This window comes from Globicephala melas, chromosome 8 (assembly GCF_963455315.2).
Source record: "Globicephala melas chromosome 8, mGloMel1.2, whole genome shotgun sequence".
NCBI lineage: Eukaryota > Metazoa > Chordata > Mammalia > Artiodactyla > Delphinidae > Globicephala > Globicephala melas.
In genome coordinates, this window is record NC_083321.1 from 70,015,304 (window position 1) to 70,037,013 (window position 21,710).

General features: G+C 37.4%; 1 protein-coding gene and 1 non-coding gene across 3 annotated transcripts; both read right to left on the reverse strand.

Annotated features, from left to right (window-relative positions):
- Positions 1-1,731: 1,731 nt before the first annotated feature.
- On the reverse strand, positions 1,732-12,995 carry CWC15 (CWC15 spliceosome associated protein homolog). 2 transcript variants are annotated; one of them, XM_030883733.2, is made up of 7 exons: positions 12,859-12,995; positions 11,551-11,689; positions 10,850-10,962; positions 10,184-10,272; positions 8,887-9,000; positions 5,362-5,480; positions 1,732-2,195 (listed from the first exon to the last, which is right to left on the reverse strand). In XM_030883733.2, exons 2-7 carry the CDS (start codon positions 11,679-11,681, stop codon positions 2,066-2,068), a joined length of 696 nt encoding a protein of 231 aa, XP_030739593.1. In that variant the 5' UTR covers positions 11,682-11,689; positions 12,859-12,995; the 3' UTR covers positions 1,732-2,065. The 2 variants fall into 2 exon arrangements, with proteins under 2 accessions (XP_030739593.1, XP_030739594.1); XM_030883734.2 differs by having other exon boundaries at positions 11,551-11,684; positions 12,859-12,981.
- LOC115867548 (small nucleolar RNA SNORA8) lies at positions 4,009-4,146 on the reverse strand. Its single transcript, XR_004045179.1, has one exon. It is a non-coding gene; the product is annotated as a small nucleolar RNA SNORA8 (small nucleolar RNA).
- Positions 12,996-21,710: the final 8,715 nt, after the last annotated feature.

Genomic DNA, 21,710 nt, shown 5'->3' on the forward strand with positions numbered 1-21,710 from the left:
AGATTTATGACTTGTTTTAAAATTTCTCTTACAAACCTCAATTTCCTTGTTTATAAAACAGGGAAAATAATAATGCCTGCCTTACAGGGAGTGGTGTTGATTAAACGGATGCAGTACAAGCATGTTTGGTGCAACGTTAGTTAGCTAGTTAGCTTTAGTGAAACCCGAGGTGACTGAGCTGGGCTTCACATCCAGGTCCATGTGGCTTCAAAGCCTTGGATCTTGGCACTCAGCATGGGCTCTTAAAGGGATTAGAGTTTCCTCAGTCACACCTAGACAAGATGTTTTGCAAGGAGGATGTTAGGCATTTTCGCTAGGAAGGTTGTTACTGGCTTTATAGATCTGAGAGCTGAAACTGTAGCATTTATGTGTCCTTCATCTATGACCAGTTACATAATGTTTCACGTTGGAAAATATTAGGAAAATGGATAAATTATTGAAATTAGCTTTACTTTGATCCTTCCTGAATCTGTCAGGCTCAAATAGGATATCTGAAGTGGATCTCGGGGTAAGGGTGCACCTAAATTGTACACCCGCGTATGAATTATAAGCCTTTCAGATGCTAAAAAGTTCATATGCTGCTACTTCTTTTCCTCAAGACTTTACCCACAATCCCAAGAACTAGTTTTGGAAATCTAAATAATGCTTCTCACGTCTATAAGCACATCTTCATGTAGTTTTAAGGCACTCATACGTTTCCCATCAAGCGTTAACGTTGATCCAATCACTCGGCCTGAATTTTATTTCCTTAGCTTTGAATAACCCAGTATTTCCTTCCTATGTGTGTTGCTATGAAGAAAATTGAAAACGAATGTAAAGGCACTTTATAAATTGTTAAGTTGGAGATAAAAGTGCTTCAGTACTATTAAAGGCTTTAAAAAAATACTAGTCAAGGTATTCAAATTTACATGTAAATTGCTCAGTTGGAAGAAAAAAAAAAGCAGGGTATGAACATGGTCAAGACCTGGGCTGATTCCAGCTCTACTCCTGACTCAGGTTACATACAACCTGTGTCCAAGCTTCCACTGGGGATCCTACAGAAGGGGGTTTAAATAAATAGCCAGTGATAACTAACACATTATTTTTGCTTTAAAAGTTTTATCTTTAACCTTACCAAACTCAACATCATTCACAGCTAAGGAATCCTATAAATGCGTCTCTATCTGTAGAAGGCTTAATTTCTGGTCTCACATTTTCTATCAATGTGACATCCTTAAAATCCCAGCCCAGGTTTAGGGAAACTTCATTTTCCAGCTGTGTAGAGACCCTCCCACTTCCCGTATCCATATCCTCCAAGATAACAGTTCTATTTCCAAAGGTTTTATTTCATGTATTGTTTGATGTTAAACTCTCCAAGGTTTTGCATCTAATGAGTGTCAGTGTGCAAGCTCTACCTATCTCATTCAAGAGAAACGTGGCGGTTGAGTAACCAAAACACAGGTGAACGTCACATGCTTCCTAGGCATGCTTAAGGAGCTCTTGTTTTGGGCTGAGAAAAAAGAAAGGGGCGCCTGCAGAAGTGAGAGGTACCCCATGCTCCCTGACACACACTCAGGGTGCTTCCTGTTTGATGACACTCTTCCATACCAACATGGTGGTCCAAAATGGAATCTCTTTAATTTTTCATCACACTTCTAAAAGATACAGAGGAGATATGAATTAACTGACTTTAAGTCAATGTTAGAGACATGAGGAGAAAAAGTTAACACAAAGAAATACAACACACGAAAGAAAATATGCAATGTTTTATAAGCTGCACACAGTTCAACAAAAAAGGTGGGGACACAGATTTGACAAAGATTATTAAAAATATTTATTACAAGCAGATTCCTTTTCCCATATTCAAAAGAAAAACATATGACTGGAAATACTGAGATGGCAACTGGTTAAACCAATTCCCAGTCCTTATCAAGTTAGCAATCAATAAAGGAAAAGATATTTTGGAACTTAAAATTAGGGAAGCCTATACACAATTTAGATGGGGGGGGAAGAGAAAAACAAAAAAACCAAAATAAAGTCATATCGTTTACATTTTACAGCCTTTAATTAAGCACATAAAACTGTACTATTTAATATATTTCTCCATGAACTTTTTGTGAAATTCAGATCGCAGCGTATCATTTACAAATCTTTTGTCTTTCTTCTGATCATCTACACCCTTTGCACAGTTCTTGAAAACAACATCATCATCCCACCTGAAAGAAAAAAAGAAAATAGAACAATCTTACAATGCCTGTATCAACAGACAAGAACACCCTGTGAACTGTAAAGCTTATTCATCACACAAAAAGATGCTCAACCTGTACATCATTCAATGTAGCAATTACACCCAAAAGAATAAAGTAATTCTTAATAGGCTGTTAGCTTGCTTTTTTATAATAGGAAGGGTAATCCTTATTTAGAACATACACAACATTCTTATTATTTCTCCAGTATAAGAAACTTTGAGTTAAAAAGCAGAAATTACATAAATATTTAATGTTTTCAGGTCTAAAACAAAGAGGCAGTACCTGGTTCTACCCTGATTAGTATGGACAGCTCTAGATGATAGCTGGATGATTTACTATAGTTAGATTATGTGGTTTTAAAGATTTTATACATACTCTTTTATCAGTTAACATTTAGTAATCATTCACTGTAGTATTTACAATTTAGGGCAAAAGAAGAAACTATTGGGGTAAAACAATTAAGGCTCATATATTGGCTCTCATCTACATTAAACACAAAGCAAGAGCAGCTGAAGAGCTTAGGGCAGGAATCTCTAGTTCGTTTCTCCTGGTTGGATTTCATAATGTGTAAGTTTAAAAAAAAAAAACAAAAAACCACCCACGGATGGGCTACAAAATAAATGTTTTATAGAAAATAAAGATTATGATTTCAAAGTATCATCTAGCATATAAAACACAAACTCATATATGTAATACATAAACTCTCACAAACATATATAAAATGAAAGCCTATATAATGTGTGTGTTTGCCTGTGGACGTATGCACTCTAGAAGAAACTGCACATCGAAAATAAGCAAAGAACGTGGGCATCTTTGAAAACAGTGTTTTAAGTCATCACTGGTGCAGCGCAGAGAAATGTGAAAAGCTGAGCAGAGCTAGGTCAAATGTGATCTGCACATTAAGACAACATGTTTCAGTCTCCAAACGATTTTATCTGCTTCCAAACAAGGCAGAACTATATAGCTTAATACAAATATAAATCAATGTAGTTTTTTCTCTACCCACTCTCTCCTCAACTCACTCCCCACAGGCTTTGACCCTCCCTCTCAACACCAGCACTGCTCTCCCAGGGCCCTAACTCCAACCGCCACTTTGCAGTACCCACTTCACTTGGCCTGTCAGCAATATCTGACCTAGATAAATACTCCCCTCCTCTTGAAACTGTCTGTGTGGCTCCAAGACACCTACCAGCCTCTTTCGGTTCATTTCTTCCCCACTGGCTGCTCCTTCTCAGCCTAGTTTTTTTTTCATTCATAATTCATATAATCAATATTTACTGAGCCCCTAGTATGTACCAGGTACTATTCCAGGTAGGGACAGCTAATCATCTACCCGACCTCGAAATATTACCCCAAGCTCAGTCCTCTGGCCTCCTCTCTGGCTATACTCATTCACTAAGTAACCTCATCTAGTCTTCATGGCTTCAGGAAACTTCTGTAAGTTGACAGCTCCCAAATTCATGATCTCTAGCCTGGGCTAACTCCAGAACCGTGTATCAAGCTACCTACTCAACATTACCACACAGACATATATATCATCCCAAAGTTATAAATCGGTCCCTCCGCCTCCCCACCTCAGTTCACATTCTTCCCCATCTCTATCCTTTCAATAGCTCGGGTCAAATACCTTCGAGTCTAGTCTCTAATAAAATGTCACCTTTCTTGCAAATCCTCCCTTGCCTATGCAATTGCCATTGTAAAGACTTGTTTTTGTTTTTTACTATGAATGAGTCAGGAAGCCACTGGATGGTTTAGAACAGGATTGAGATCTGTTTTTTTATACTGTTTCAGTAGAAATACCAGGTCTAACATGCACAAAGCCAAGAAAACCAACGATGCCAAATACTGAATTTATATTGCACTGTCCTTTGAACACTCAGCAGGAACAAACCGCTGAATGCAGATACCATGCAGTGCAAGAGATCTTTTATTTTAAAAGGACCATGATGCTGCTATGTTAAGGAAAAAAACCTGGGGGTAGGGATGGAGAGGGTGGTGAGCATGCAAGCAGACCAGTTAGGGGGACTGCATCACTCCGGATGGAGATGGCAGCAGTGGAGGTGGTGAGAAATAATAGATATGGTTTAAATGTTAAGCCTACAGCAGGGTTTCTCGATCGCGCACGCGCGCGCGCGCGCGCGCACACACACACACACACACACACACACACAGGGGGGGGAGAGAGAGAGAGAGAGAGAGAGAGAGAGAGAGAGAGAGAGAGAGAGAGAGAGAGAGAGAGAGAGAGAGAGAGAGAGAGACTGTTGTCCTTAGGAAGGCCGCTTGCAAGGTTGGTCCCTGGCTGGCATTTGGAAACTTGGATTGCAGGAATCTTCTCACTGTCACTGTGTCTAGACTGTCTGTACAAATATGTGGTTTATGAACACCTGCTTTCTTTCTGGGACTCTCAATTTTGGTATGTACTAGGCAGAGGTTGCCTATATGAGCAGCCAATAAAAACCCTGGGAGTCTCTAATGGGTCTTCCTGGGCAGCAACACTGCACAAATGTTGCTGCATTTTCATTACTAGGGTAAAGAATGTGCTCTGTGTGACCCCTCATAGGAGGGACACAGCATAAGGAAGCACACACACTTCCTTCAGTGCCTTTTCCCTTTATGATCTGGCTGTGTATCTTCACTAAGTTAGTCATGAGAACAGCTACATGCTGAGCCCCCTTAGACCTTCTAGTCTCTGAATGTGAAGGATGGTTTTGGGGACCCTTGACACATATAACTACAATGTAAGCTTTGTAGGGTCAAGGGCTCAGTGCACTGCTCTGTCTCTAGTACTTAGAACAATCTCTGGTACACAGCTGGTTACTGTAAATATATACTGAAAATAAGTTTATTTTCTTTCATTCTCCTTCCATTATTCCAAAATGTGATGGAGAAAAATCTCAGTGGAAAGTGGGTATTATAAGCTTTACATAATATAGTTTGCTATAAAACTCATACTGTGTGTGTGTGTGTGTGTGTCTGTGTGTGTGTGTGTGTGTGTGTGTGTGTGTGTGTGTGTGTGTGTGTGTGTGTGTGTGTGTGTGTGTGTGTGTGTGTGTGTGTGTGTGTGTGTGTGTGTGTGTGTGTGTGTGTGTGTGTGTGTGTGTACATACCTCTCCAACCCATTATTGTACAGTACCTTCTTTTAACTTTGAAGTTGGCCTGAGGTTGGGATGGGCCAGTGAGATTAAGGAGAGGGTTTCCACTCAGAATGTTTTCCATACGAATCCTTTCTTCTTCAGCCTTTTGTTCTTGTTCCTGCCAACAAGAAGGGAAGATTCATATTTACTTATATTACTTCTGGCATCAATCCTATAATATAACTCATATTTTAAAAGACTGTTAAGATTTTAAGAGGGAGATTGGGATAAGCATCAAGGTAGTATTGCTTTTTCTTTGTTTTTAAGACATTCCAGAAAAGTCTCACTTATCAAAATAATTGGGCATTTTCATTATAACCATTTCATGCTTGCCATCATACATTCATTAGTCTCTTTCTGACTTTGACATTCTTGACTTGCATATTTAAATCTATTTTCTTTCTTGAAGTACATACAAAATTACATAACTGTTTAAGAGAGTACATCTATAAATATTCTAATAATTTAAGAAGATATTAAACATCAAAAAGACATTTAGCAAAGGAATTATCTCAATTTTTAAGGAAGGGTTATATATAACTGTGATTAAAAATAATTTTATTTTGAATTACTAACAATGTAAACTCGCATCTCTAGGACTGGTGACAAGTTATTATTAACCAAGAATTATGTCATAAAATAAGATAAACCCTCGTGTAAAAAATTATATTCAGTAAACATGCATTTCTACTAATTTACCTGAGGTTTACCCATTTTATTCTTATGATTTATTGTTAATGACTTTCTATTTTTATCTGTCTCATCTGTTATCAGTTACATGCTTGTCTTTCTTCACTTTTATTTTAGCACTAACCTCTTTAAACTCAAATCACCCTCATCCTTCTTAGAATTAGAAATATAAAATGTCTAAAATCCTTAGCCATAACTTCTAGATCTACCTGATTCCATGCTATCTTAAACCAAAGACAGATCCCACTTTGCTGTGTTTTGGGGGTGACAAAATTGATGACTTAATATACCAAGGGAAAAAGGACTTTCTGGAAGTCTATTTATAATGAACCTGTGTTAGACCACTTGGAAAAATAACCTGATTTTCTATATAGGTTAAAGATACTTCATTTTAATAATCAAGTGTGAACAACTGATTTCATTTTTATGAGGCCAAATAATTGGGAGGTGAGAAGATGCAATTTTCAGGGAAATTAACAGGAAAATTCCTTTAAGTCATTTTCAGACTTTAAGCAAGCAAAAGTGAGGAGCATCCATCATAGATTAAGAACAGATAGCTTTCTAAAAATTATATACTTATTTTTAACAAATTATATTGATGCTAAAAGTAAAAAGACATATCTCTGAGATGCTAGACAAACAGGAGCTCAAGCATACAATGTATCCAAATTTATAATATAACAACATATGTGATGTAATAAGGTCCTGATCATTTTATGTTCAGAATATTATTTCCTTTAGAGTTACTGGTTGATTGCCATACATGGCACTGGGGAAAAAAGGTGCCAACTCTTTCCATACTCAAGTACCAGGTACACTGTTTCACGACTATAGGTATAAAGGATGGACAGCCTGTGGTTTGGTCAAATCTGAACCATCTTGTTTTGTAAGTAAAATTTTACTGGAACACAGTCACAGCCATTTATTTATGCACTGCCTATGGCTGCTTGTATCACAATTAGCTGAGTTGAATAGTTGTGACGGAGGCTGTATGGCCTGCAAGCCTAAAATATTAACTATCTGGCTCTTTACAGAAAGTTTCCCAGCCCTTGACACAGGCTGACTGGTTTGAAAACATTTTGGAACATCTCAAAAACCAGCCACTAGAAAGCCAGACAGGGAAATGGGGGACAAATGGAATAAAACTGTCATTCAACTCCAAAAAAAAACACCAACACATTTTGTACAAAGAAATCAGATGAACCTTGCAAAATTGCCAAGATCTTCTGTCTAAAATGTTTATGCTCCTTAAACGTCAACCAAATGCATTTAAATGTCTCTTTGCGTATCCACAGCTATTTGGAGGCTAAAAGAATTTGGAACAGACAACTGCCCTCTTGTGGTGTGCCAGTGTAGGAATGGTCTTATAATTCTACAGGAGTTACGCTATCGTATGCCACATTCTGACAGGAATTGTATTTTTAAATATTTTTCTTCTTCAAATCTGAATTCTAGCAGTCTTCAAAGCCTCTCCCAAAATCTTCCTCTCTTCTGAATTCTTCCCTGACCCTTCTGATCCATTTGAACTCTACCTCCCTAGGTTCTAAGCATTAACCTACATCAGTCTTTTCCCCAAGTCTCTTTCCGTTTTTTAAATAGAGCAATTCTTGGTTCAAATGAAATCTTACACAGAAGCCCATTAAAAAAGCTGCTCTTTTCTGGTTGAAAGTGGAGGCAGGGACTTCCCTAGCGGTCCAGTGGTTACGAATTTGCACTGCCACTACAGGGGACATGGGCTCGATCCCTGATCGGGGAACTAAGATCCCGCATGCTGTGCAGTGTGGCCAGGGGAGAAAAAAAAAAGTGGAGGCAGATATATCTACTTGAGTGTCTCACAATATATCAAGTTCAGTATGTGCCAAACAGAACTCATTATTTTCCTCTCCACTGAAACATGCCCATCCTTCGGCATTCCCTGATTAGTGTATAGCACCAACATCAACCCAGAAACTGCCACAGCTAATCAGTCACTTTCTCTGGTCAATTTTATCTCCTTGATAGCTCTATCAGGATCTGTTTACTTCTCTCAAATCCAACTCCTATCATGCAAGATTCTCATAACTGCATGTGAGGATTATTGGAACAGCCCCCTACTCAGTTCTTTCCTCTATCCTCCACACCTCAGCCAGAGTAATCTTTCTAAAATGCATACTCAACCTTACCATCTCCAGCTGAAATCGACTAGCTCCACAGGTCCTTTGGAAGAGAGCTCAAACTCCTTTAGCACTGGTCTACAAATCTCTAGTGCTCTGACCTGCTCTTGCCTCCCAAGTGTTGTCTCTTACTGTTACTACTATGGGTAATTCACTCAAAGTTTAAAGGTACGTACTATGGATCCTATTTAATTCGTCTAACTGTCTTTGAGTTAGACATTCTTTCCTTCCACTGTGTAAATGTAGAGACTGTGGGGACTCAGAGAAGCTAGGTTATATAAAATTTATTGACAGATGGCCTCAGCAAGTGCCTGGAAAGAAGGCTGGGTCAGAAGACAAGGAGAGAGATAAAGACGGCCTCACTATACCTGTAGGTGCTTTGTAGGCTATGACTACATCTTAATCATCTTTGATTCTTCTGACACTTAACACACACTGACTATATGTCTATTGAACAAATAACTGAACGAAGAGCATTTTGATGAGTATGTCTGAACTATTTGGAAAGAATTTCTAACATAACCAGGAGATAGGAATCACCAGATTTATAGACCTACAGGTCCTATAATATCGAGACATGGTAAGGATGATTTCTAATATAAGGTGATATTACTTGATTTAAAGAACACTTCTACTTTAGTTTATGTGAGAAGATGTGAATATTTAACATGCTGGTTTTACCTTCCTGGCCTGCTCTTCAGCTCTTTCTTTTTTAATTTTTTCCAGCTCCGCAAGAAGAGCTGCAGTATCATCATCATCACTCTCCTCTTCAAAATCTTCATCTTCATCTTCCTCCTAAAAAAGAATGGTGATGGTCCAGGAGATGGGAGACAAAACAGATTATTCATTTTTTTCCATAAAAGTGGCACTCATCAAATCTTTGGAGCAGGATTAATTTTCCTAGAGGGAAAGATAAATGTACCTAAATACGGTTAAAATTAGCAACAACCAAAAATAAAATAAAACCCCACAAAAAAGCTTACAATTACTTACTAAAATGTCAACCTCTGATGTATTTTAGACATTATAACAGCAAAGAGTATAATGAAGGACCTTTCAAATTTACATAATCAAATGAGAATTTACATATGAAAATATTTCTAAAACCAGAAAAGGAACACTTTATACTAAGTGTTACAAAGTAACAAAGTATGATACACACTACATACTTTGACCCTGGGAGTCAAAATAATTTTATATAGCTCAAAACAACTAGGAATTAAAGACAGTCAAAGGTACAGAAAAGGCTGCTAAATTCTCAGAAAAAAATAGTTTCAAATGAATAATCATTATATCTCACTTAAAATTGAGTTCCTTATATTGAATTACTGAGTTAATTTTTAATTTAGTCTGTCAACTCTAGAATTACTAATATATATGCTTATTAGATGCTACCCTTGAAAAGTCACTCAGATTTTTCCTCTGTATGTAGAAAACTGCAAATTAATTACAGACTGTGCAGTCCCACTAAATTTTAATGTTAATTAAAGTGCCAATCCTTAAAAACCTTCCACTTAGATCACATTCCTCCCTAAGCACAGAGGGAGCCATTAAGTGCATTGAACATCTGGAAGGGGCATCATTGGTAGCAAGTATGGAAAGGCCCCTACACTCACTGCAGGGGATGCCATCAATAAAGAGCCTAGTCTGAAGAGTGCCCTCTGAAGGGGAATAACTAGTCCAATTTCCATGGTTTAATACAGGGAATTATTTTTTAGGGAAGCGTATCTTTTAATAGATCTCTTCCTTCTCTGGCTCTCCAGAGATCAAACCTGAAATTTGATTAACCACAAGATAATGCTTTTCGTTTTAAAATAAACTATAGAGTTTAGCATTGAAGTCAGAGCTATAATTGAATAATAGTAAGTAAAAATAAATACAAATCGCTTCTTAAAGCCAAAAGAATAGATAAAAAGGTATTTCAGAAAAATGGTAAGTAAATGACTACATGGAGATGAGAGGAGGAAGTAAAACATACATCTGTTAGAGGGTCGTCTGCGTCGAGGTTGGCAGCGGGAATCTGGTCCAACCGAGGCTTCTTTGACACTGAAGAGGAGGTTGTATGTTCTGGGGGAAAACAAACATTATCTAGCTTACTGAATCAAATCCTGCATTTCTTATAACATTTTAGGGACCTGTGGGCAAGAAGAGCTCAGGTCTTAAGCATGACAGTAGGGATTATAACCACAGTGCCTGGCAAATAAGCCCTTGGCAGATATCTATTGAATGAATTAATAAAAGTATTGATTTTAATATGGGAACTGTAGCCTCTCTCAGGAAATTTAGGAAATAGTTTACATACGCTAGAAATAAAAATGGAAGAATTTCATAGACAGAAACCACGGGGCCTCAAAAAGTCTGGCTGTGTAAGCAGTTAAAAACTCGTTGATCTGAACTGAAACAATGGTTACTAAATATCCCCAGATCACCTAGTTCTTTCTAACACAGAAACATAAAAAGATGGAATTGGAATCAATTTCATTATCATCGCTAATCCAATCAAATCTTTCAAGAAACTGCTACAGCTCACACCCAAATTTAAAAGCAAACAAACAAAAATAGTAATCCATTCCAATTACCACATGAAAGAAAAACTACTGTCAACATAACGTTATGAGAGAAACGTCTGGGGTAGTGTTGGCACCTCGGGTTGGCCGGTCTCTGTTTTTTTCTCTTGCAGCAGCTCTCTCTCTCTCTTCCAACTCTCTCCTGAAGTCACGGTTCCGAACTTCTTCAGGGGCATCCTGAGTGGTCTGTCTAAAGTAGAAACAAAACAGGGCAGAAATACTTCTAAAAAACACATGGCTGTAGTAATGGAAGACAATTCACAAAAAGCAACTTTGTCCTGAGTCCCTGAAGCATAAAGTCCCATTGGGGGAAATGGACAAGATCATCCTAATCTGAAGGTTACTAATAGGCATCCTGTGATGTATCCAATATTTCAAGAAACTCAAAATAATCACATACTTTCTTATAATAAGGCTGCAGGCTGATCAAAATGTCTTTACTTTTGGTTAGTATGTTAGTTCACAGCTTGTTAGAGTAACACTTTTAATCTCATATTGATTAGTACTGACAGAGCCTGGTGCCTCTGAAGTAATGTATTAGTTACTGTTCCATCTACATATGGAAATTCCTTGTTAATTGGCATTTCTGCTTAAGGAATATCTAGTAGCATTTTACAATCATAGAGCATAATTTTAGTGTCAGAAACACTATTGCATTCTACTCCTATGAAAATAGGTAAGTAATAATAACCCACACATGGTACTATCTCATGACCATGTCATTCAACAGATTTGGTCTTGCTTTGTGAAACAAGAAAAACAGAAAAGGCTTCATTACCTATATTTTATCTTTGTATGAGAGGGTAGGTCTCTGCTTGAATATTGCTTTGAGAGTTGGCTCAAATCACCTTCTCCTTTTCCTCTCCCCCCTCTTGCAGGTTCAAAAGTTGGCCTAGCTGCTGTTGTCATCTTCTATGCTTTGAAGAAAAACAATGTCAAGTTATTTCCAATATGATGAACTCTCATTTTATAAAGTATTAATCAATATCCCTCCTTGTGAAACAATTTCCCTAACTTATTCCCCAAAACTTATAAAATAACCTCAAAAGCTCTGAACAAAACAAATAATGAGGCTCAGGGTGTACAAGGAACATGACAGATATTTAGTCTGTCATGAAGATATGCGTTTGTGTTCCTGTTCTCCTTCTGGCTCTGTGACCTCCGGCAAACCACCAAGCTTAAGTTTCTGTCATCTGTGGAATGGGGATACTCCTAATAGGATTATTAAGAAATGATGAGACTTGACATGTCAACACCCTCGTAAAATACAGTACTGCCATGTCCGAGTTTCAAAAAATCTCAGCTCAACCTTAGTCCACCAGACTCCTTAAGGTTCCCATTTTATCTAAATCTCACACAGCAGAAAATAGGATAGTAACTACAAAAACAAAAAAGATATATTAAAAAATCACTGACAAAGCTACCGAGTGTCCTGGAAAAAAAGCTAGACTTTGATGACAGTTAGAGGCAAAGTTCTCCAACAACCTTTTGTTGATCCAATTTTCTCCAGCAGCCAACGTAACACAAATCAGATCTTTTGCAAATTACAATTTAAGAAATGCTCTAAACACAGGAACCCACCCCCAAAGGTTCTGCTACTTTTGCTTTTGAGCAACTGAAGGATACTGCATAGCAGATGTGGCTACTAAACATCCTCAAGCGTCGGAAAAGCAAGTGTCGGGGAAACTGGGGGAAATGGTACACTTCTCTCGATTTTCAAAAAAACGGGAGAGCGATGTACCCAGAGAGGGAGAAACAGGGTTGCCGGCCTCTGGGGGCGCCGCCGCCCCCCACATCCCCCCGGGTTATCATTACCAGCGCCTCTGGGGGGTTCACCTTCGGGCTGTCACCGGTAACCCGCTGACCCTTCACCCCTGCCCCATTCGGCGAGGGGTGGGGGCGCCCGGACCCTGCTTAACGCTGTCTGCACAGTCATCTTCACGCTGCGCTCTCCGCTGCCAGCCCGGGACTGGGGACGGTCCTGACAAGCGCTGAGCTCCACCACCCGCCCGCCGCTCCAGGGCCTCCTCTGCCCGCGCTCGCTTCTCCGCCTCCGTCCCCAATCGCCCTTTCCCGCCCCACTCACATTCTGCTTTCCTACTGCCGCTCACTCTGGCCGAGCTCCGATGCGGTTGCCTCAGGAGCTCATACAGACGCCATTTTAAATCTTGGCTCCCAGAAACCTCTGCGCCCAGGGCTAAAGCCCAAGACCCGGAAGCAAACCCCAAGCTCTTTAGCCGCCTTTCAGAGGCGGAGGCGGGGACCAATCAGCGGAGGCCAAGGTGGAAGTCGGCGTGACGACAGCAAGGGGCGGGGCTGAAACTGCCCAGGGGGCGGGCATTTGAAATCAGTGCTTAAGAGTAGACCCTAAGCATCGTTTTATACCGTCAAGAGCCAATTACTTAATGTCTCTTCCGTCTTTTACTTTCCCGACCCCCTCCCAGACTCCTTCATTCCGGTACTGCGTGGACGGAAAGCCCCGGGTAGCAGACACCACGTCCCCGGCTAGCGAGAGAGAGCGTAGAAAAGGATTACACCAAACTGTTTAAATCCAACGGCTCCAGCTCCTTTCTCCTGAGCTAGACCCAACAACCCTAGAGAGTTGGGCTACGGAAAGACTAGTGTTTTCATTTAATTGGATATGAAGAAAGAACAAATATGTACGGGGGCAACCACGATCTTTATAAAGGTACCATTCCTGCAAAAATATTAGTCTTCAAAGCAAAGGTTGTATTCGTATTGTTTGTTAAAATTTTTATTTTTTAAAAAGCCTGAGTTCTAGTGGGAGGGAAGGTGCCACTATTAGAGCTTCCTTATGTATTAACCGACATGGAACTTTTAAAACGGTGGGCCCAACTGCCAGGAGCACTAGATGCAGTTATTAATGTAAGATGGCTACTCAGGTGTTAGGTGAAGTTTTAATAAGGCAGCGAACAGGAAAATGAGAAATCACCAATCGTCCTTACTCTTTCCCCGTAAAAAACCACTCTGGGAGCAGGGATCTTGTTTGCTTAGTTCATCTTGGTATCTGATCACATAGTCCTTGGCCACAGTAGATGCTCAATAAATATTTGTTGAACAAATGAAAATTCAACTCCCCCAACTTGGTTTCAAATGTAAAAAGCTCATAAAATTGAACATAGAAAAGCTTTTTACCCCTAGAACTCTTTCTTTGAACTTTACATGAAACAAAACAATAGAAAAAGTCCCTTCCCCCATAAAGTTCAAGATACAAATCTTGATTTTTCTTAGCGAAGCTATTACTCCCCTAGTCTTACACATCTCAGTAAAGGACACTACCGTCATACTAGTTACTCAAACCAAAATCCCAGGGCTCCTACTTAAGTTCCTTTTCCTTCATTTTTCTCATCCAGTTTATTTGCAAGTCTTGCCAATTCTACTTTCAACATACACCCTAAATTTCATTCCACTACCCAAGTCCAGGCCACCATCATTTTCCGCCTGGATTGCAATTGCCCCCTAATGATCTTCCAGCTTCCACTTTTCTCCCACAGTCAGTTTTGCCTGTAACAATGAGAGTGATCTTTTAAAATTGTGAATCAGGTAGTGTTACACTCCTGCATAAAAATCCACTGCACTTAGAATAAAAGTCAAATTTCTTAATGTGACCTGATGTTTCTTAGGGTGTGGTTCCTACCGATCTCTCTGGCTTCACTTCTAATCAATCACTTTCCTACACAATAAGCTCTAGCCACAGCCAGCCCTGCATTTATGTTTCACAAGCAAGATTCCTTTGCACTAGCTTATCTCTGCTGTCTATGCCCCAACATAGCTGTATTATCATTCTTCAAGTCTCAGCTCAAATAATCACCTCCTCAGTTTTTCCCTGACATCTACATTTGCACCCCTGTCCCTCCAACACACAAATACCATCACATCACCCTGTTTTATTTTTTCAAAGTACTAAACACTACTGAATTTATTCTGTTCATTGTTTATTGCCTTGTTTCTTGTCTGACAGGCAGCATAGCAAAGTCATTAAGAGAAGGGGATCTGTAGCCTGACTGTTTTGGTTCTAAATTCCAGATCTGCCCTTTCCTAACTGTATCCTCAGGCAAGTTATTTTCCCTTTCTGTGCCCTCAGTTTCCTCATGTATTAAATGGAGATAATTTCTAGACACTACCACATAGTGTTATTATAAGGATTAAGCGAATTAATACTTGTGCTTAAAACTGTCTCAGCAAACAGTATTTGCTAAACAAATGTTAGTTATTATTATTATTAATATTATTTTTATTATTATTGTCTATCTTCCTGTATTAGAACATAAGTTCCAGGAAAGCAGGAACCTTGTCTCTCTTGTTCACTGGTGTATCCTCTGCATATAGAACAGTGCCTGGCACATAATAGGTGCTGAGTAAGTATTTGCTGAATGAATGAATGAGTGATTGATGCACTGTGAAGTAGAGGAATGACATAACAATGGCAAGGAGGTGACACAAATATAGAAAATACCCCTGGTATTTATGTTCCAACTGCCCTTATCAGCCCTGAGTCAATCACCTGGATTCATTTACCTCCCATTTAACCACCTTATCTTTTGGTCACCAACCATGATTAAATCATCCCTGTGATTGCATTAACACCAACGTATAGTATAATCAGGCCAAAAAGCTTTGGCTTAAATGGTCTGAAAGTATTAATAAGAAAAAGAAATTTAAAAGTGTACTTAAATGATTTTAAAGTACTAGTAAAAAACCAAAACTCTATAAAGTTCTTTACTTAAATGACTTGAAAGTATTAGAAAAAGAAAATAAAAGTAAGTAAAAAACTTAATTCACCCTCTCAGCTGACAAAAAGCATATATAACCTCCCAAGAATCCTCATAAACCCATTACCACAAAAATCTAGTTGGGCCCTTAATGCTGCCTGAAAATCTTCTCATACTCTCCTAATTGTTTATTTTCCCACTCTGCAATATTATGATTTCCCACATTCCCCTCTTTCTTCAAATCTACACACCTCTTTCACCATCCTTTCCCTCATTTCCTTTCTCAGGAATGGGTGATCTGACTTCTCTGAGAAAATAGAAACTCTTTTTCTTGGAGGATTCCTCATCTCCCTGCAAGCAGGTCTACCGAGCTGCCTTTGACTATTTCCTTATATTCAGCTTTCATGTGCTGGTAGAGATGAGGTGACCCTAACCTTCTCCCTGTGTTCTGGGTCCAAATCCCTCCAGCCTTCTTAGTAATTGGCATCCTGCTATATTTTCTGTCTCTCATAATCTATGAATCCATACCTTTCAGATGATTCTTATCAGCTTTTGGATATGTTGTAGTATGCTTTAACCTTAAAAAATGCTTCTTCATTTTAATATGGCAATGGTCATATTAATTCAATGTGAAAAGGACTTTTCATATCATAACTGTGATTGCAAAACTGACTATTCTTATGTCAGGATATAACGTAGGAATTCCAGCTTCAAAGTTTAAACAAACACTGCAGCCAGTTGAATTAAACACCCGAAAGGGAAGAAAGAAATCATAAAAACCTAGAAAGAAAAATTAAGAGACTATTTGTACTACTTGGGGTCTGTGAAGGCCTTTTGATCAAGGCAGAACACCTAAGAGCTGTAAAAGAAATAATTTTAAAAATTCATCTATATAAAAATTTAATTTTATGGCAGAAAATGCCCAAAATGAAGTCAAAAAATAAATGCTAGATTAACAGGTAAATCCTGTAATGCCTATAGCATATAAAATATTACTACTAATAGTACTACTACTACTAATATGCATAATATAAAAAATACAGCAACCCAATAAAAAAAATGGACAAAGAGTATAAACAGGCCATTCAGAAGAAGCAATTCCAAGTAGATAATCAACATGAATGACACACAACCTCTCTATTAGGAAAATGAAAGTAAACTAACAATAGATCATCACATTACAGCATCAGATTGGCAACAATTTTTGAAAGTTAATAATACAGCTGGATGGGATAGGGAAAAGGGGGATCCAATCAGACAGTGAGGAGGCATTGGCTCCCATTTCCCTCACAATAAAAATTAAAGGTGCTCACATGACCCATCATAAGGCTCCCCCCTACTTAGTTGACCTTCTGTTTTGCTCATACCTGTCTAGGCTACAAGCCTTCCTGGTGTTGTTTGAGCATAACACCTGCCTTAGGGCCCTTACACTAGCTATCTCCTTGGTAGAGAACACTCTTACCTGTCTTCAAGTCTTTGGTCAAGTGAGGTCAGCTAACCATGACAGCCCTAATTAAAGTTGCAACCATGTTCCCACTTTGTCCTCCAAATCTTGCACACCTTATATCCCTTATCCTGCTCAACTTTTTTACGTAGCACTTATCATCATCCATGATCCTATATAATTTAGTTATGTTTATTATTTCTTTATCTATCCCATGCAGAATATAAATTCTAAAAGGACAGGAATCTGTTTTGCCTGGTGAGGTAGGCCAAGCATCTAAAACAGTGCTTGGTACCAATAGGTGCCCATAAATGTGTTCCAAATGAGTGGATAAATGAATGAATGAATGAGTGAGTGAGTGAGTGAATGAGTTTTAACAGGAAAAAAAAAATCACATTTGGATGTAAAAAGTTATTGCCTTGGGCTTCCCTGGTGGCGCAGTGGTTGAGAGTCCGCCTGCCGATGCAGGGGACACGGGTTCGTGCCCTGGTCCGGGAAGATCCCACATGCCGCGGAGCGGCTGCGCCCGTGAGCCATGGCCGCTGAGCCTGCGCGTCCGGAGCCTGTGCTCCGCAAGGGGAGAGGCCACAACAGTGAGAGGCCTGCGTACCGCAAAAAAAAAAAAAAAAAAAGAGTTATTGCCTTAATCTCTTTTATATTTTAAAGGAGAAAAAAAGTCATTTTCATTCTGCTAGTCTGAAATCCAGATTCGAAATGAAGATACGCGAAGATGCAGAAAGATGATTTCTTTTCAGGAAAATGAAAAATCATGTGATTATCAGGCTCTATATGTGTTATCAAAATTCTAATTCAATCAGCCCACCCCTAATCCAAGCTCAGCTGTAATTCAATCAAACCTCCCTCCTTTTCCAATTGAATCACTTCCCCTGTTTTAGTAAACCCTCTCATTTGCAAAGTTACCAGCCCACAAAGTGTGAAACTTTTGCTTGAAAATGAAGGAAAAAAAAACCAATGGTCACAAGTCAGAAATCACACTTAAAAAATAAAGTGATATAAAATGACATCTGTTTAAAATTTTTAACCTGAAAATGACCAATTTTCTAATATAAAAAGTTGGTGCTTTAATCTGTTTTGAAAAGTGAAAAGAATAGAAAAATAAAGTAGCTTGCTTTCTACCAACAAAATCCTGTTTTTAAATGAAGGTGCTCTGGAGCCCCGAGAGGTGCATTCCTGGTGATAACTTCAAGATGAAATTTGCTGATGGTCCAGGCTAGGTTACTGGACAGTATTATAAGTTAAGCACTTCTTACTTAATCGGAGCACATGGCTACCTCACTAGCTGGCCAGTCAGTTATTACTAAGACAATTAAAAGCAAACGTATTAAAAAACAGTTCAAACTAAACAACTAAAAATATAGAAAATAAAGGGATAGACAAAAACAGGCCAGGCAAATTCTAAACAACAAAGAAACTTATGTAGCAATATTAATTGTCAAAAATATTCTTTAAATAGTATAGCATTAACAAGGACATTAATATGGGCATCTTATTGCATCACAGAAATCCACTAGGAAATTGTTACAATCATGAACATTTATCCAACTAACTACATAGTCTGGAAAAAATATGAAGCAAAAATAAAAAATTAAAAGGAAAAACTGCAAATCCACAATCATGGTGGGAATTTTTTTATCATAAACTTCTCTCAGTTTGATAGATCAAGCAGACAAATTCACAGCATTGATACGCAGAAACCAGATTGTGTATAGATATGTATGCTTATTGCATTTATTTATGCATGTATATATTTATATATTGCATTTATATACGGATATAAAATCCTTCAACCAAAACAAGAGAATGCACGTTCTTTTCAATAAACAATGAACGTACAAAATTTAATCAAGTATAAAGCCCCCAAATAAATTACAATAAATGCCTATGTATTCATTTTTAAATGATAATATTTAATCTTGTCAATTTTGAACTTTATATAAATGAATCATATGTGTTCTTTTGTGCTTTGCTTTTTCCCTTAATGTGTATTATGTTTAGCTGTGGTATAATATATAGAATTTCATTGCATAAAAATACATAGTATAACCTATTTATTCTAATAATTATGCTTCCAGTATGTGTTTATTACACATAATGCCACCATGAACATTCTTGGAAATGTGCAGAAGTGCATGTATACACATTTCATATATATATCCCATCATCACGATAAGAATTCTTCTTGTCCTATAATCTCACCACCCTTGATATTGTCCAACTTTTCAATTTCAGCTCATCTGGTGGGTGTATAGTGATATCTTATTGAGGTCTTAATTTGTATCTCCTTGAGTACTAATCTCCTTTCATATTTTTATTGTCCATTTGGATTTCCTTTGTGAAGTATCTGTTCAGTCTTTCTATTGAAATTTTTTTTCTTATTGATTTCTATGAGTTCTTATTACTTTGGGCATCAGTTCTCTGTTACTTATTTGTGCTGTGCATAAATTTTTCACTTCTTGGCTTCTCTTTTTGGTATATTTTGATATACAAAAATTAACATGAGGGTAGTTCAGTTTATTAATCTTTTCCTTAGTACATGGTATTTCTTTATTAAGTAATTCTTCCCTACTTTAAGGTCACATTGATATTCTCAGATACTATCTTCTGAAGGTTTTATAGTTAGGCCTTTCACAATTCTACCAGGAATTCATTTTTGTGAATGGTGTAATAGAGGGGTCTTGAAATCTGGTAAAGCAAGCCTTCTCACCTTGTCCCTCTTTTATGAATACCTTGCTGTTCTCTGCCCTTTGCACTTCAATATAAAATTTAAAGTGTCATGTTCTATGAAAATACTTTTGGGATTTTGATTGTGATCATGTTGAATCTGTAGATCAATTTAAAAGTCGACATTTATACAATATTGAGTCTTAAAATCTATTAACAGGTTATATCTTTTCCATTTATTTAGATTTTCTTTAATTCCCCTAAGTAGATTTATATCGTCTTCATAGAAGTCTTGCAAATTTTTGTTAGCTTTAGCCTTAGATACTGCTTAATTTTTAATGCTATTATAAATGGCATGTTTCTTAAATTTTAGTTGTCTAGTTGTTCATTGCTGATATGTATAAAGATAATTGTTTTTTATATATTGCTATTTTAAATTCAGAGACTGTTCTAAACCGTCTTATTAAGTAAGATAGTTTATTCGTAGAACTTTTCAAAGTTTTACATATACAATCACTTCTAAGAATGACAACAGTTTTGTTTCTTCCTTTCTGATCTTTTCTCCCCTCCTCCCTTTTTTTCCCTTGCCTTCTTACATTGGATAAGACATCCAGGACAATGTTAAATAAAAGAGGTGATCACAGGCATCCTTGTCTTTTTCCTGCTCTGAAAGGGAAAACTTTTAATTACTAAGTATGATGTTTACTGAAGGTTTGGGGTAGATGTACTTTATTCAATTAGGAATTTCCCTAGAATTTTTGGTTTGCTAAATGGATGGCAGATTCTATCAAACACTTTTCTGCGTCTAATGAGATTGTCTTTTGATCTGTTACTGTGTGTTATTATATTAATTTATTTAACTATAAACTAACCTTTCATTCCTGGAATAAACCCATCTTGATTATGATGAATATATTGCAGGAATCAGTTTACTCAGATTCTATTTAGGACTTCTGCATCTATGTACATAAGTGAGATGCCTATTATTTTCCTTTCTCATCATGTCCTTGTACATACAATTTGTATCATAAAATATTTTGGGAAATATTCTTTCTTTTTCTGTTCTCCAGGAAAATTTGTCTAAGATTGGAATTACTTCTTCCTTGAATATTTGGTAAAATTTGCTGGTGTATCCATTTGGGGTGTAGAGTTTTCTTTGTGAAAAAAGTTTTGATTACTGCTTCAGTTTACTTCATGGTTATAGATATACTCAGCATTCTATTTCTTCTTGTGTCAATTTTGTTATTTACATTTTTCTAAGAATTTATTTATTTCATCTGAATTTTAAAATATGTTGGCTTAAAGTGCTTTTCAGTATCTTTATTTTCTTTTATATGTCTGCAGAATCTATAGTGATGACCTCTTTGTTTTTCCTAATATTGGTTATTTCTGCCTTCTATTTCTGGTCTTTACCATTTTCACCAGGGGTTTGTTGATTTTATTAGACTTCTCAAAACAACCCAGCTATTGGTTTTGTTTATTCTCTTTATTTTATATTAGTTTTCTATTTCATCAATTTCTGGTCTTATTTTTATTGTTTTCTTTGTTCTACTTTCTTTTCTGTACTTCGACTTTCTGTGATGGATGCTTAGCTCATTTAATTTTCCAGTCTTCTTTCTTTTCTTAGATATTTATTTAAACCTATAAATCTCCCTTTTAATACAGTATACCAGCATCCCATCAGGCTTGAAATGTAGCATATTCACTCTCATTTGGTTTAAAGCATTTTCTAATTTTATTTTTATTTCTTTATGATTACAAGGTTTATTTAGAAATATATTTTTAATTTTACAGAATTGGGAGCTATCTAGTTATCTTTTTAATATTAATTTCTAACTTTATTATTTTGTGGTCAGAGAACATGTTCTGCCTTCTTTCAACCCTTTGACATTTGTTAAAACAGTTTTATGGCCAGAGTTTTATGGTCAGTTTTGCAAAATTTCCATAGTACTTGAAAAAAATTATATTCTGCAGTTTGGGAGTACAAAGTTCAATATATGAACTTTAGGTCAGTTTTTAAATTGCCTCACTCAAATATTCTATATGGCTTTTCAGCTACTTGATCAATTAGTGGGGTCC